This window comes from Aristolochia californica, unplaced genomic scaffold (assembly GCF_029961685.1).
Source record: "Aristolochia californica isolate CCGP_79_NKW_82.1479 unplaced genomic scaffold, dmAriCali1.0.hap1 SCAF_9, whole genome shotgun sequence".
NCBI classification, from domain to species: domain Eukaryota; kingdom Viridiplantae; phylum Streptophyta; class Magnoliopsida; order Piperales; family Aristolochiaceae; genus Aristolochia; species Aristolochia californica.
Window position 1 is genome coordinate 29,865,930 of NW_027182290.1, and position 16,418 is coordinate 29,882,347.

At 34.6% G+C, this 16,418-nt stretch overlaps 2 protein-coding genes across 2 annotated transcripts; both read right to left on the reverse strand.

The window, feature by feature from the left end:
* Positions 1-6,555: 6,555 nt before the first annotated feature.
* On the reverse strand, positions 6,556-11,355 carry LOC137941589 (uncharacterized). The gene is made up of 10 exons (XM_068787069.1): positions 11,203-11,355; positions 10,027-10,140; positions 9,055-9,131; positions 8,811-8,913; positions 8,653-8,703; positions 8,003-8,165; positions 7,741-7,885; positions 7,345-7,450; positions 7,006-7,258; positions 6,556-6,919 (listed from the first exon to the last, which is right to left on the reverse strand). The coding sequence occupies exons 1-9, from the start codon at positions 11,333-11,335 to the stop codon at positions 7,128-7,130; spliced, it is 1,023 nt and encodes a 340-aa protein (XP_068643170.1). The 5' UTR covers positions 11,336-11,355; the 3' UTR covers positions 6,556-6,919; positions 7,006-7,127.
* A 4,413-nt stretch (positions 11,356-15,768) lies between these two features.
* Positions 15,769-16,338, reverse strand: LOC137940735 (uncharacterized). Its single transcript, XM_068785870.1, has one exon. The coding sequence runs from the start codon at positions 16,336-16,338 to the stop codon at positions 15,769-15,771; it is 570 nt and encodes a 189-aa protein (XP_068641971.1).
* Positions 16,339-16,418: the final 80 nt, after the last annotated feature.

The window sequence follows — 16,418 nt, forward strand, 5'->3', positions numbered from 1 at the left end:
TGAGCAAGTTTGACTCAAGAGGAAAATAAAAAAATAATTCCTCTATGAATATGATGATTGGGGAAACTTCAAAAAAATCTCAGAAGGTTGTGAGCTGAAACATAATAATAGAAACTTTCTAAAAATAGATTTCTTATATAAGGCAATTACTTTTTCATACACCAATTTGGAAAAAAAATATTGAAGAGATAAATTCTGGAATAAGGGAGATTTAGGACACCAATATATGGAATCTATAATTAGGTAATAAAACTTTCTAATTCAAAAATTTTAGACTTTGTAAAAAAGAAACTAAACTCATATAGAAAGATTTTTCATAAGGAAACTAATGTAATGTGAAATTAAAGAATGAAAGATTTTAAGGAAGGAAAAATACTCAAGTTGGTAAAATCTTGTCTAGACTTTAAAAATGAATAAGAAAGTCAATCAATGTTGGCAACTCAAAAAAATGAAACAAAAAAATAATAAATAAATAAAATCGGCTTTAAATTCTGATTTTCACATGCAACAGGTTACTAACATAACCTTTGATTCTTCTCATGTGGATATCTTTCTCTGAAAGATCATATTGAGAAATTTTTTATTGGGATAAAAAGTAAACTCACATAGATTTCTTTTGAGATATAATTCTCAATATAACTTCTCAGTCATGTTAATACAAATTGTTCCGAAAGTTGAAGTTTCTGTTGGTACTTGAAAATTTTCTATTGTTTGACCTTTGCTATTCCAAATATCATTTTTTCTTTCTAGAATATGATTCCAACAATTCTTCTTGAGTTAAAATTTCTTCGAAGTTTGCATATATGTAGAATAACCGGCTTTTCGAAAGAAAAAAACGCATAAATAATTATGACATTTTGATTAACCAATTCCTTTTAGCAGGCAGGAGAGTTGTATGCTCGGGAAAATGGGCTTTACTTCTCAGAAACGTCAGCTAAAACTGCACAAAACGTGAATGAGCTATTCTACGAAATAGGTAAGTTGATACCACTTATCTTGTCCTTTTCTATATTATATCACGTTGAGCATGAATTACTTGTCACTGTTAGCAGCAAAGCGAGTAGCAGAAGCTTGCCCCTCACGAACTGCTCGCATAAAGCTGCAAAATGGAAGCCAAGAAAGAGGGAGAAACCTATTCTGTTGCTCCCTGTAAGTTGCTGAAAAAAAGGATGTCCACTGGGAGCTGATGGTTCATGAACAGCGTGGCCTGACTAGAACTGGTGGTCTTGAGAAGCTAGCTCCCTCTTTGCTGTATATTTGAAAATGTATATCTCCCTGTGCCACTTGAAACTAATCTTTATGAATAATTGCGTATTGAAAGTGTGAGTCGCATCTTTTTACAGCTTTTGGTCGATTCCTGCATATGAATGAGTTAGGATTTAGTGAGCCTCTAAAACAGACACCGGTTTTGTTACTTACAACCGAATAATCTTCTTTCAGCCATGGAAATGACCAGCAGCAGTGAATCAAAACCAGATATTTGAGGAGAATGTTTGCCATGGCCATGATGATGTTCCCTTCACTCTTGAGAGCCAAGAGGAGAGCCAAGGAGAGGAGAGATCAAGCAATCCAAACTCTATTCTCTCCTTCCTATTTTGGATATTCTTCTTTTCTTTCTCTTTCTCTCACTTAGAATATATTTGCAACATAAACCACATTGTCCAATATTTCACTTCTCATTTTTTGTATTATTATTTTTGCATCTTATTCTACAATTTAAAGTAAGACAAAAACCAAAATCAAGCTTTTAAAGCTAGCCCCTTGTTTGACTCGAGCCTACATGGTTTCTAGAGTAAACCCATTCTCATCCAATGAAACAAAAGAAAAACCTGTCTTTGCTTTAAGATTTGTTGGATCTATTGGATTTTGAAGAAGAACTTACACAAAGAAGAAAATAAAGAAAAGGAAACCTGAATTTAACTGATGTAGGTATGAATGAAGAGATCATTAGGATATTGAACTCTAGTATCGATAAATCCAAATTCATATTTCTCTTTTGTAGTTTACCAAAACTTTCCATGATTTTGTCAATAGATTTCACTTGCACGACAAGGAAAAAAGTGATGAATTTTATATGTCTTTATAAAAAATAAGCTTACTAAAATTCGTTGTATGTTATCTTATAGATGTCTGAAGGCTGGTAAGCGATAACGGGGATTATATGAAACATGAACTCCTTGTGATGATATGACTATCCTTTCTATCTTTTCAAGGAGGTCCATAGAGGATCAAAATTAGAAAATGGCCAATGAAAGAGTTATACATGGCCTAGAGTGCAACAAGAGTTCAAAGAAATAAGTGAAGCGATCGAAGTTAGTCATAAAGAGCAAGTTGAAGTGCAAATAGGATATGACAGTGTAACATATTTAGGGGCTGAACAAACACTTGGATCAAGTGATGGAGGTGACCTGTATCGCCCCTTCTCTCCCAACACAATGAGAAGGTGAAGAGTACCCCCTCCCCCTCCATTTTTTTTTTAAATTAACAATATTTTTACTTCAATGAAGTATGCTTCTATTTTTTTTTTTTTCAGATTGAAACAAAACCAAAGGGTAACAACAATAATATTTAAAAACTGAAAGTAAATTCAATAATCAATTTCATGTAGGAGCAGCATTTATTCACGAATACACGAAAGGATACTTATACGTATCCAATACATGGAATCGTAGTCTTCTTCTTAACAACTTAGTAATAGGTTTAATCCTCCTGAAGAGTGAAAAGCTGGGGTCAGTTGAGATGTCCTTCAACACAGAGCCATTGCCCCACAAAGAGGGCATCACAGTTGAGGTTGGGGTTGAATCCATTGAAGAGTTCAGTCGTGACGTTGAATGCTTGTGCTACATCAAAGCAGGTGTCGCCTTGTTCTACTCCATAAACTGAATCGCACTCAGGCGCCACATCTTTCTTTCCAGAACCGAAACCAACTGCATGCAGGAAAGAAAATAACGTCATGACAGAGAGGCGATGAAGGTAAAGCATGCTGAGTACAAGCTAAAAAGTAGTGTCTTACAACCGATTTGTCTTCCTTCCGCCATGGAAATGACGAGTAAAAGAGAGAGCATCAGAACCAAACTGAGAAGAATAGTTGCCTTGGCCATTGTGCTTTCACTACTCTCTCCTTACCTGTATGTGGCTTCCCTCGACTCTTCTGACCACCATGAAAGACCCCTTCTTATTTATAGTTAAAGCTAATTGCATGTACGCCATGAATCCCGTTATTATTTATGCTAACAATGAGGAGAGGCCGGCTTCTCTCTGGCTTATGCTCTTTCTCTTGTAATTTATTCTTTATTTTGTATTTGTTGATTCTCAGAAATGCATTCAGGATAGGATTCAAGAAGCCTGCAGGTACCTGAAAAAGATCTCCGAACACAAGCAAACTAGCTGCTTTCTTTTCTTTTAGGCTATCTATCGCCATCCTTAATTTTTTCCGCCTACTAATCAATGTTTTTAGAAGTGGAAAGCTTGCAGGTAACAGTTACTTTTCTCTTCTTTTAGAGCTTTGTCGTCTCTAATCTTTTTTTTTTTTTGTTTTGCCTACTCTTTGATATTATGAGAAGTGGAAAGGTTTCCTATTTTTTTTTCCCCTTCCCACAATTATATAAATTAGGGACCTTTATAAGTGGATGATTTATTTAATTAATAAATAACTAAAAAGTCTTACTGCTAATAATTAAAAATATAATTAAACAATAAAAGATTTATCAGAGGCAATTATAGGACAAATAAAAAAACAATTTTTTAATAATAATTGAATTTGTTTTTCACCCTCTAAGGTTTATACCTTTTTGCAAGCTCAGGATTGGAGTTTTATTTTTATTTTTCATAAAAACTCTTTACATGTAGATTGTTTTTTCTCCTCAAGGGGTGTTAATTTCTAGGGCCGACACATAAATACAAAAGATTTCAAGGGAAAGACTGAAGAGAAGAACTCTAGCTCTTGGGAGAGGGAAGAGAAGAATCCAAGGGAGAGAAAGAAGAGAAAAAAAAAGTGAGGTGTATGGACGAATGTGAGCCAAGAGACAAAGGCTTGAATGCTCTACCCTATGCTTCGAAGTTGTATTTATAGTGTTGTGAATGTTTTTACAATGACTACTATGCCCTTAGGGCTACATGCTTTAAAAGGAAAAAGACATAAGAGGATATGCACCAACTTGCATAATTATAAATTTATACAATTTTTATTGAAGTTATCCTTATTTATTATCTATGCCACCCTTACACACATGGGTTCCTTTTAACACCCTCTCTCAAGCTAGTGTTTCTAACTTCACTTTACAAATAATTTTTGATTGTTTTGCTTTGGTTCATCTTGTTCTTATTCACATCTTGCTTGTAATCTTCATCTTGTTCTCATCTTGTCTCCCCCTTGGATATTTTAGTCACATAAAATTTGATTACCACAATACGTATAAATTTTCATTATCGGTTACCTCTTTCTTCTACTTCTTCTTTTATTTTCCCCCCTCTAGTTGGGGATCTCATTGTTTTTTTTTACAAAGAAACCTACTTTACATAACATAACGGTGAGAGAAGAAAAATCACTCCTAGCCGCACAACAAAGCTCCATATACTAGTCAATAGTCTGAAAAATACTCCGCTAAATTTAAATGGCAGAAAAACAACCCAACTTGAGGCACAACAAAGAGACTACTCACTTTTTAAGGGTAGCTCAAACAAAAATCGTTTCTTGGGTGAAGAATAAAAGATATGACTCAAGCTGGATGTTTGACACACACATATACATTTAGATAGTGGGTCTAGGCATTATTTTGAAGTGATGAAAACACAAGTTGATAAGCTAAAGAAATATAAGAGGAAAACAACTTTTCACTGGAAGAATGCAATTATACAACACTCATACTTCCAATTGAATCTAGAATCTAACCTTTTTAAAAAAAAAAAAACATGGGGAGACTTAACAAACTTGAGCAAGTATGTTTTTTGGGGGTTGAGCAAGTTTGACTCAAGAGGAAAATAAAAAAAATAATTCTTCTAAGAATATGATGATTGGGGAAACTTAAAAAAAATCTCAGAAGGTTGTGAGCTGAAACATAATAATAAAAACTTTCTAAAAGTAGATTTCTTATATAAAGCAATTACTTTTTCATACACCAATTTGGAAAAAAAATATTGAAGAGATAAATTCTGGAATAAGGGAGATTTAGGACACCAATATATGGAATCTATAATTAGGAAATAAAACTTTCTAATTCAAAAATTTTAGACTTTGTAAAAAAGAAACTAAACTCATATAGAAAGATTTTTCGTAAGGAAACTAATGTAATGTGAAATTAAAGAACGAAAGATTTTAAGGAAGGAAAAATACTCAAGTTGGTAAAATTTTGACTAGACTTTAAAAATGAATAAGAAAGTCAATCAACGTTGGCAACTCAAAAAAATGAAACAAAAAAATAATAAATAAATAAAATCGGCTTTAAATTCTGATTTTCACATGCAATAGGTTACTAACATAAACTTTGATTCTTCTAATGTGGATATCTTTCTCTGAAAGATCATATTGAGAAATTTTTTATTGGGATAAAAAGTAAACTCACATAGATTTCTTTTGAGATATAATTCTCAATATAACTTCTCAGTCATGTCGATACAAATTGTTCCGAAAGTTGAAGTTTATGCTGGTACTTGAAAATTTTCTATTGTTTGACCTTTGCTATTCCAAATATCATTTTTTCTTTCTAGAATATGATTCCAACAATTCTTCTTGAGTTAAAATTTTGACTCAAATATCTTTCCAACAGTATACATTTTTCTATATAAAACATATGGTTAGAGAGCTAAAAAATAAAAATAAAAATAAGAATTAGGAAAGAAACTTAAGGGAACGAGAAACTCCTTTTTTTTTTTCTTTTCCCTTTTCTTCTCCTTTTCAATGTCAGACCTATGCCCACTCTAATACCATATTGATTTCTAGAGCCAACACATAAAGACAGATCTCAATGGAAGGAGAGAAGAGATGAACTCTAGCTCTCGGGAGAGAGGAAAGAAAAAACCAAGGGAGAGAAAAAAGAGAGAAACAGAAAGAGGTGTATGGACGAATGTGAGCCAAGAGGAAGAGGCTTGAATGCTCTACCCTATGCCTTAAAACTATATTTATAGTTATGTGAAAGTATTTATAATGATTATAATGCCCTCAGGACTACTTGGTTCATAAGAAAAAAAATACATAAGAGGATATACACCAACTTGCACAATTACAATTTTATGTCATCTCTATGAAAATTTTCCTTATTTACTAACCATATCACCCTTACACACATAAGTGCCTTTTAACAAGGGGAAACTCCTTCAAACCTCTTTATTTCTCATAAAGTATATAGCAGTTGTGTCACTTAACCTGAGACTGGCTAATTTTTAATTTTAAAATTTCATGTATTTATAAGTTTTTCCAAATTTTATCCAATTAGAGAAAACAAGATGATGCATAAAAGCTCACCCTCGCCTGCACGCCGTCTCCTTCGGGGCCTTATCACCGGGAACTGAAAATGTAAATAATATTGAAATCCAGTAGGTTACATGAAGATGAACTACAATGTCGCTTGAAAGATGTACATCTCTTGTGGATTAAACCTTTGGTTCAATGAAAAATCTATATTTCTTACTGTCAAGCCTCGGTTTGGGTCCAAGGTCCACCGTGAATAAAATTATATTTAAAAAAAAAAAAAAGGAACTTTGAAAGAGACCTCCCCATGGTAATCGTTGCCAGAGAATTTACTTTCAGAAACACAGGTAAATATTTGGTCCTGTGAAAGAGTCGCTTCTTTGCTTCCTAAAAGTCACCATTCAGGTGGAAACTCGGCATCAGGAAATCCAATCCTCGCATGTTGGGCTGGATACTTTCAACAGCTGCAGGCACTTGCGGCTTCGAATCCCAAAAACATGCTGGCTTTTCATCCTGAATGAAGAACAAACTTCTTGAACAAAAACTGTCCAAAGCTAACAAGAGAAATCATTCTGTAGAGGGCTTCGTAGGATCTTAACTTGTTATTGGTGCAAGGTGTAACGCTCTTCCCATATTACGGAACCCATGTTCGTCAAAAGTCTTCCATCATGAAACATTTATGTCATAAGCATCTTCTTTAAACAATTCTGAATGAGGTTCTTCAAACATATCTAATCTGCCAAAGCTCCAACTCGTTCCCTCTATCATATTCTTGGATGTATTGTGGAATTTCCACTAGATCAATTTTTTTCCCCAAAAAACATCGCTCAGATGGTCCAATTGTCCTGGCTTCTGAACAAGAAATCAGTTCCTATTAAGTATAACACTCAGAAAGAACTTTGAGGTAAACTTCCTTTTGCAGGGTATAAATTATGTACCTTCTTCTTCCTTCACATAGCTCCGAAAGCAAGCATACCCATTAGCTACAACATCAAGATCATCGAGGGTAAAATTGTACCTCTTCTCCAAGGTTAAGTATAATACCTAAGAGGGCATAAAACAGAACTAGCACCATTTGCTTCCTCAAAGAATACCCTGAATATGCAATTTTATATATATATATATATATATATATATATATATATATATAGAGAGAGAGAGAGAGAGAGAGAGAGAGAGAGAGAGAGAGAGAGAGAGAGAGAGAGAGAGAGAGAGAGAGAGAGAGAGAGAGAAAGAGAGACTTCAAGAAAGGACTTTTATAAATTAAGGAAATAATGCTGAAATTTTTTTATAGTCAGCATTGTGCTGACATAGATATTCGCCATTCGTCATACCTTTTCAGAACCTTTTGACATCAGTTTGCCCAATGTTTCAAATAATGCATCTGTCAAGTCATCATTATAAATTACATCAGCTGCTAAAAGCAAAGATGCTCCTTCAGCTTCCTCGATCTCACATAGTGACCACAAATATCTGTCCCTCCACATCAATGGATTTATGAAGGATCAACAAAAGTCACTCTCCTCTCTTGTTGTAAATGAAACAAGGAGCAAAACAAGAATAAAAGAAATAATAAATTAACACAAAAATACTCACGGCCTTTGTGGTGTGGAATCACGTGGGTGCACCCTCGAAGCAGGAGGCCATGATCTTTTCCAATCAAGTTCACGTACATAAACAGATGATTCATGATACTTCAGCATCCCAGAATTGAGCTTAACATTACTTGCACAATTGTAGAGGACTTGAAAGCCAAAATCTGTACTACGTTACACATATTATCAAAAGTTAATCCATTAGTCTCTTCTGACCAAAATCCCAGAAGAGACCCTCGTAACTGATAAGTAAAACTTTATGCCCAAACAGAAGACTGATTTTGAAACCAAATTAACAAAACTGGACCAGCCATCAAACCAGTGGCAATGTCTGTTCTGGTTCAACCGACTTTAACTGGGTTTGCCAACTGGTTTCCTTCTACAACAACATAAATAATATTTATCAACTTTATATATACATATATATAAACATAAACTATGCACATACATACACAAAAACATCATAAATAAAAATACATGGACAATAATAAAATAAAAAGTGACTTAAAAAATATGACAAAATTCGACAGGCCAGACCAGTCTAATTTATCCAGCTTCTCAACAATCTAAGTAGGCCCTTCCATCCAAATATCAACTAATAAATTTGAAGAAGCATGAAATATCAACTAATAAATTTGAAGAAGCATGTACCTGTAATGAAGATAGTCTTTGCCACTTGTGCAAGTAGTAAACTGACCAAACCTGGTAAAAGCAGCAAAATAAAACTGAAGATTATCAAAGATGGAAATATTCAATATTGGTGTTTATGGTCCAATGCTGCAAACAAAACAAGGAATTCATTATTCCACCTGTTCCAGCCCCGACTTCACATGCAACAACATTGTTGAAGTCCGAAGATGAGAAAACTTTATGCAAGACAAAGTCAGACAGCACTAGGGCCGCCTTCCACACCTGAGGAAAGAGTTGACGATTTTGTTTTTCATATATAAGAGAAAAATAAAATTAAAAAATAGTGAGTCTTTTACAGGTGAAACAAGTTTAGAATCATGATTTTGCATCTGCATGAGATCATCAAGAAGCATCATGCACTACCTGGAGGCCAACACTAGGAATTGATGATGTGATCATATGTTGAATAGTAATTGCAGTTTGTTCAGATGCTTCCACATCTAAAGAGCAATGAAAAGGAAAATTTTATTAGTAGAGATAACTAGCACTGTAATAAAATATAGAGAGCAAAAAAATGACAATTAAAAACTATTTTTTTTTTTAAAAAAGGGCAATGATGTTTTTTGTTTTTCGCCGCTAAGCTCTATGTATGACATTCTTTATGCTGGCCTATTTGATTTAGGGATAATGAGGTAAGCAACCTCACTAGAACACCCACTATTATCAAATTATATATATTAAATGAAGTCGTTATTTGTTAGAGAAAAATCTATATGTTATTCCTCACCAGGAGAATACTAACATTGATACATTGAAGCAGATAATGCAGCACAGCACTCTGCAAGCCCCTTGAGTCATGACTGTTCAACAAGGAGCTGTTCCTCTTCTCAGTACTCATGTGAACAATCACAGATAACTATTATTTAGTATGGTAACAAGAAAACTAATCCACTGTGTAGACAATGACAACTTTTAGCTTCCTTCCAAGAGTAAGGTCTGGAGTTTCATTGTCCGACTTGACAAGATCAGTGATTTAAGTTTTGACATGGCTGAGTTATCTTGGGACCCTGAAAGCCAACCTTAGCCTCCTCAAACTTTCTTCAAGTAAATTACTTAAATGACTTGTAGACAAACCCAAACTCATTCAAGAAGAAAACTTTTTCATAATCAGTTTATAATTCCTGGAAACACTTGCAAGTACGATAGTTATCAGAATTGCTCAAACAATCCTCATTCTTAAACATGTTAAGACATAAATTATGAAATAAATAGATAACGAATTAAACCAGTTTTCTGTTTTTTCTACGTCTCCTTGTAGCATTAAGAAATTAGATGTCACCATAAATAATAAGAAAAAACGAACAATTAAAGTGAATAATTTATAAGTAGACTTACGATTTCGTCGACTCAGAACAAGATCACCATCTTCATCCACAGTAAGCAGATGACTTGTGGAAGTGGTTTGTCCTTCCACAAAATTGCTACAAGAAGCCTTCCTGGCATTATGTCCTAGACAAATCAAACAGTGAAATGTTCTGTAAGGATGATGAGGAAGGAAAAGGAAAAATTTGGTTAGTGTATGGGTATGCCCTTATATAGAAAAGAAAGCAAAGTTATGGCTCTAACTCACAAAAAGAGCCTTAACAATAATCACATTTTTAACAGATGGTACTTAGAAAAGATAAAGTCGTGAAAGTTTCTATTAATATGTCTTGTATTTTCATCAAAGCTTACTCTAATCATAAAAACTTGATTTGACTGAATGTTGGGTGCAATATGCGTTGAAAAATTGTACAATTAACAAGCTCTTACAATAATGTTTCAAGAAGGTCAGATGAAACCTTCTCCTGTTCAACAAATATGTCAGAAGAGACTTATGTCAGAGTTAAAACTTCACTTGAATTCTAGATGCCACTTCATGTTGAGAATTTCTTTTGGCAAATGAATACTGGTACAAGCATATAAAATGTTTCAATTTATTCCACATGCCATACAATTGAATTATCTAAAGAATTATCCCCCGGCGACAAAAAGCATCCCAAATACGCCACCCAGAAAGAGATTAACCTTTTTCTACTTAGTCCAATCATGCATGACAGCTCAGAAAAGCTTTTTACCTTGTATGTTTATTTGCCTCGACTAATGTTTTAATCTCTTTACTTCAAGTAGAGAATAATGTCTCCTCCAAGAGAACTCAGCACAGTCCGCCAATAGTTTCGAACGATGGATAGAGAAAATGAGCAGTGCCCTGTTCTATATCAATAGGTTCCCTAGGCTCTAACAGGCAGCTACAGCTTGCAGAAATAACAGTAAATTAGAGGTTCAAACGAGGCAATTTAGTGAGGAATCCGAATAATTATCCGAAGTAATAAAAAGACTTCACTTGATGTAAATTTGAAAAAGAAAAAGAAATACCGAAAGAGAAATGTATTCGAACTGAATGCAGAAATTTGAGAACCCTCTTTAGAAATTAACGCCAGACAAGAAATCCCTTAACCAACAGAAATTTGCATCAACCTAAAGGATAAGCAAATGTTACGAGTCTCATAGTTAAAAATTAGATTGATTTACCAGGTGGGAGGCGGAAAGTGAAGCGGGTGATATGCGGTCCAGAATAACGAGGAGGACATCCCAGGTGCACCTCGCTCATCACGAGTTCAGACATATCGAAACCGCTGGAAGGAGTACCGGCATCCCCCTCCATTCTCTTTTCTCCTAGTTGGTTACATGCAAACTCGACTGGAAGTAATGGAATGCTATCGCCCAACAGGCAACAGACAGAGGCCGCCAATATGGGTAGGAAGACGGAGAAACGAAGAATTCTTGGTTTTTTTCTTTTTTTTAATTTCTTAATTAGAAAGTGGCCAGAAAAAAAAAAAAGAGAAAAGAAAACATTTTTTTAGTTTTTTAGTAAAAAATATATTTTTGAAAATTTTAAATTATCCTATGAAATTAATAACTACACAATCCATAGGGATAGTCAACAAAACGAAAATTTGAAGTTCATTTTCATTTTCACCTTCGTCCTCATTTCATGCATCTACATGAATTTCATCTTCGAACTGGGTGTTAGTATGGCCAAGTTCATGTGCACTGAAAAACAGTTTCCAGTGTTAGCGCCCCCTAAGGGTGGCTTCGAACCGAGCCAACATGTGAGCCGGCTCGAGGTGAGTCGGGATCGGGAGTGGGGGAGCGTGAGCGAGAGCGAGGGGGGGAAAATTTTTTCCTCCCCTCGTCACCGCCAAGCCCCTCCTGTCGGCTGTTGTCGTCGACAGCTGCTCGCCGCCTCTACCGTCGTCAACAGCTACTCGCCGCCTCTACCGTCGTTGACAGCTGCTCGCCGGCCGCCTTTGTGGTCGTCCATCCGATTTCTTCCTCTCTTCACCCTCGCCTCTGTTTCCTTGGTCGCCGCCTCTGTCATCCCCGACGACATGCCCTCTCCAGTGCCATAACCCCCTTCCCTCCTCCTCGTCACGGCGGAAAACCAAAACCAGGGGAGAAATAATCTCCCCCCTCCCCCGCGCGAAAATAATTTCACACATACAATTTCGCACATGCGAGATCATCAAGTTAAAAAAAAAATTCCTTAAACACTCCTTTCTCATAGCTTTTGAAAAAATTAAAAATACATTTTATAGAAATAAGTTTCTATGAACTATTAGTGTCTCATGTTTTTTTAAATATTTTTCTAATTGAAAATTCTTATTAAAAATCATATAATTTTCTAAGTAAAATTTTCTTACAAAGATGGGGTAGAAAACTATATAAATTTTTTTTGAATAAATATTTATGCTATAATACTTTTAGCATGAAGCAATTTTCATTGCAATTTTGTGTTTGACATTTTATTTAATTAAAAATTTATTGATAAGTATAATAATATATTAGATTGATTATTAATTTTTATTTATTTCCCTATAAGATGCAATAAAAGGTCCATTTAACTTTCCTAAAAAAAATTAAAATATTTTTTTTAATTTTCTAATAAGTCACTAAAAGTAATAAGATTTTATTTAAAGTTTTTTTGGGAATATGTATCATAGGAAAAATATTTCAAGTTTTTCCTAGAATATAAATTTTCATCTAAGGACACTAAGGAGGCCATAGTAAATTTATGGCCGGATTCAAAAATTACTAAACAAGCTAGACAACAATTGTGAGCAAAAAAATTAATATTGGTACATTTTAATCCAATATTGAAATTCAATCCTGAACTTACCCTATCATTCTTTTTTTTAAATGTATGCATAATTTTATATATAATTTATTTGAAACTTCCCCTACGTGCGAGATCATAAACAAGGAAAAAAAAAACTCTTTGTCCCTTCCTCATGACTCTTGAAGAAATTGAAAAAATATTTTAGTAGAAATACGTTTCTATAGACTATTAGTGGTTTTTTTAATAAGTGTTAAAAAAATATTTTTAGTAGAAATATAGGGACTATTAGTGCCTCATATTTTTTGAAAATATTTTTATAATTATAAATTCTTGTTAAAAAATCATATAATTTTCTAAGTAAGATTTTCTTGCCAAGATGGGCTAGAAAATCGTATAGAAAAATTTTGAATAAGTATTTGACAATTGATAATATAATACTTTTAGCATGTGGCAATTTTTATAGCAATTTTGTGTTTGACATTTTATTTTATTAAAAATTTATCAATAAGTATAATAATATATTAGATTAATTATTATTTTTTATTTATTTCCTAAGAAAAATTTAAAATATTTCTTGTAATTTTCTAGTAAGTCTCTAATAGTAATAGGATTTTATTTAAAGGATTCATAGTTTTATTTGGGTGATTGTAAATTGATAGTGATATTTTATTTAATTTTGTTGTGTTTGATTATTGTATGGAGTTTATTCATAATGTTATGCAATGTATGGAGTGTTTAGACTATTTTATGGAGTGTATAAACAATTTCATGGAGTGTTTATGGAATGTATAAACAATTTTATGGAGTGTTTATGCAAGTATTATGTATATAGATTATGCCCAATTTTAAGTAGAGGTCATACCGAATTTTATATAAGTATTATATACATATATTATGCTCAATTTTAAGTAGAGGTCATGCCCAATCTTATACATGTATTATATATATATAGGTTATGCCCAATTTTATGTAAAATATATGCATAATTTTATATATAATTTATTATATATATATTTTTTGAAAAAATTTAAATGTATGTTGAAGCTCGAGCTTGGCTAAATTTTTTGGGCTCGAGCTCGATAACAATTTTAGGCTCGAGACGAGGTTCGGCTCGAAATATTTAAATCAAGTTCAGCTCGAATATAGGCAGGTTCGGGCTCGGCTCGGCTCGATGCCACCCCTAGTTCCTGCAAATGAGAAAAATGTGGAAAATAAGAGAATTAGTAACTTGTAATAGTATACTTAATTAAAATATAATACTTAAACATTAAATTAGGTAAAAAAATATTATTATTACACGAATAATTAATTTAATTTACAACTAAAATATATTAATATACTAATTAATTGACTTATATATTATATTAGTTAATGATTACTATTTATATTCTCTTGTAAATGGTGATTCCAGTAATGAAAACCCAAATCCCCTATATAGTCCTCTTAACTCCAAATTTTAATATCGCAAAGCTTAGAGACTCTTATCTAAAGAAGAATTTGGTTAACATGAACCGAGTGCATAAGAAAAGTTAAAATTTGGGAATCAGTGTCCACCTCTTAAACCGGTTGAGATCCAATGAAGAATTGAGCATGGAGAATGATTATAAGAATGATAAACGGTTAGTTAAAAGTTTCCTTTGATAGTCAGCTCATAACACACTAAAAGGAAATAGCACAGAAGACGAATTCCAGACCAGTGTGACCATCAAATAAATGCATCAAATTTTACTTTATGTAACAATTAAAGTATAAATCCATATTTACATTTGACAGGAGCCAATGAAGGCTTATGTATACAGAGGCTCAATGCCTCATAGCCCACCCTCAGTTTGCAGGAAGCAATTTAGAAACATATGTGCAGACAAGGAACTTCACTCTTGTCATTTCAAACCTCTGAGGGATTGATCATATTCGGAAGCAATGCGATGCAGTTGATCATATCTTGCTAGGACTCTAGCACCAGCCATCCTTGATAGTATGTTTGCAATAATTCCTCTAAACAATGCAGCCGAATCTTCACGAAAAACAATTTCCTGGAGGGCATGATACGCGTTTTGATATTTGCATGGTTGGCCAGAAGTAATTCCTCTAAATCCCATAATTATGCACAAATAACCCCAAATTAGGCATTGAAACTAAAATTAAATAAAATACAACACTAATTTAATCGAAAAAAAATTAGGGTTTAATCATTCCTTCTTAAATTTGAGAAAATCGAAGCCTAAGGGTGAAATTGAAGCCGAATGGGGAAATCGATGCCTAATCGAAGTATAAATTAAGTAATTGATGCCTAAATGTCAAAATCAAAGAACGTTTACTTTATCTGGATGATTGACAAAAAGGATCGAAAACTAGATTCCATAAATTATAACATGGAGATGATGTTCAGATTTATTTTAGTCATTGAGATGCCACTAACGACGTCAGGAGATAAACTAAGTAATGCCGCTAAAGTTCATCTCCTGCGTCTAGTTTATTAACCCCCTCGATCTGCATTCTGTCACCCTCGAAAAATAAAAGAGGAAAAAAGCCATGTAAACATCTTTGGTGATGTGGCACCACGTGGATAGGCTTCACTAGTGATACAAAGTTAGAAGGGTACAGCTCTCTTTTTCTGATGCATCTGTACCCTATATGTTCAGGCTTCATCTCTGTCCAGAGCATACTGTGCTCTGGAGTCTGCCCTTCAGACTGATTCTCGAATGCCAGTAGATTAACCAGATCCCAACTTGCTAACGCATTGGATTCCTCTAAGCTTGCAATAACCACGTACAGAATAAGAAAAATGGACGGAACATCGAAATCATCAAAACAGCACAGCCAGGGAAAGAAGAGAAGAGAACGTTGGGGTAGGGGATTAGAAAGCGCAGGCGCGTTTAAAGTCAAGCCATTATATTATTAGTAAATTTCACCATTCACAAGAACCAAAAACTACCATGTGCATACAGACCTCCCTAGCCGCCGTTTCATCCCCTGGATCACCAAGAAGGTGAATTACACGGCGGGGAGAAAGAAGACGACGATGAACTCGCAATGTTGCTATCAGTGGTCGCGCTGAGAGTGATGGAAGCAGCTCTCGGAGGAAGTTTCTTCATGGGTACGATTGGAGGGGAGAGGGAATCTGCGTCTCCCTCTTTACCTTCTGTTGCTATTTCAAAATGGGAAGGAGAAGAATCCGGGGTCTCAAACGGTGTCGTGCTACTGTCATCGGTACCTCCACTAGCGTTATCGCCGACACCCGCAGCGACTTGGTCGTAAATAGGATTTGAAATGTAAAATAAATGGTCATTACAATCAGAGACATCGGCCTCAACTTCTTCGTCCATGTTGTCTTCTGGTTGGTGTTGGGTGGCCTTGGCGGCGAGAGTGGGGGCGGAGATGAGGCCGATGAGACGTAGGCTAGTCGTAACTCTTTCTCGTCCGGACAGAGGTGGCTGTTCTTCGTCGTCCGCTTGTTTCCTGTCAGGGCTGCTGCGGAGGAGGGAGCAGTAGAGCTCGGCTAAGAGTACCAGGAGAAGACCCAATACTATGAGGAGGCTTGAGGCCATTATTAACATTCCCCATAAAACCAACTTCAACATTCCTGTGCCTGCGGTAAAAGAAAACCAGCGAGATAGACTGAGACGAA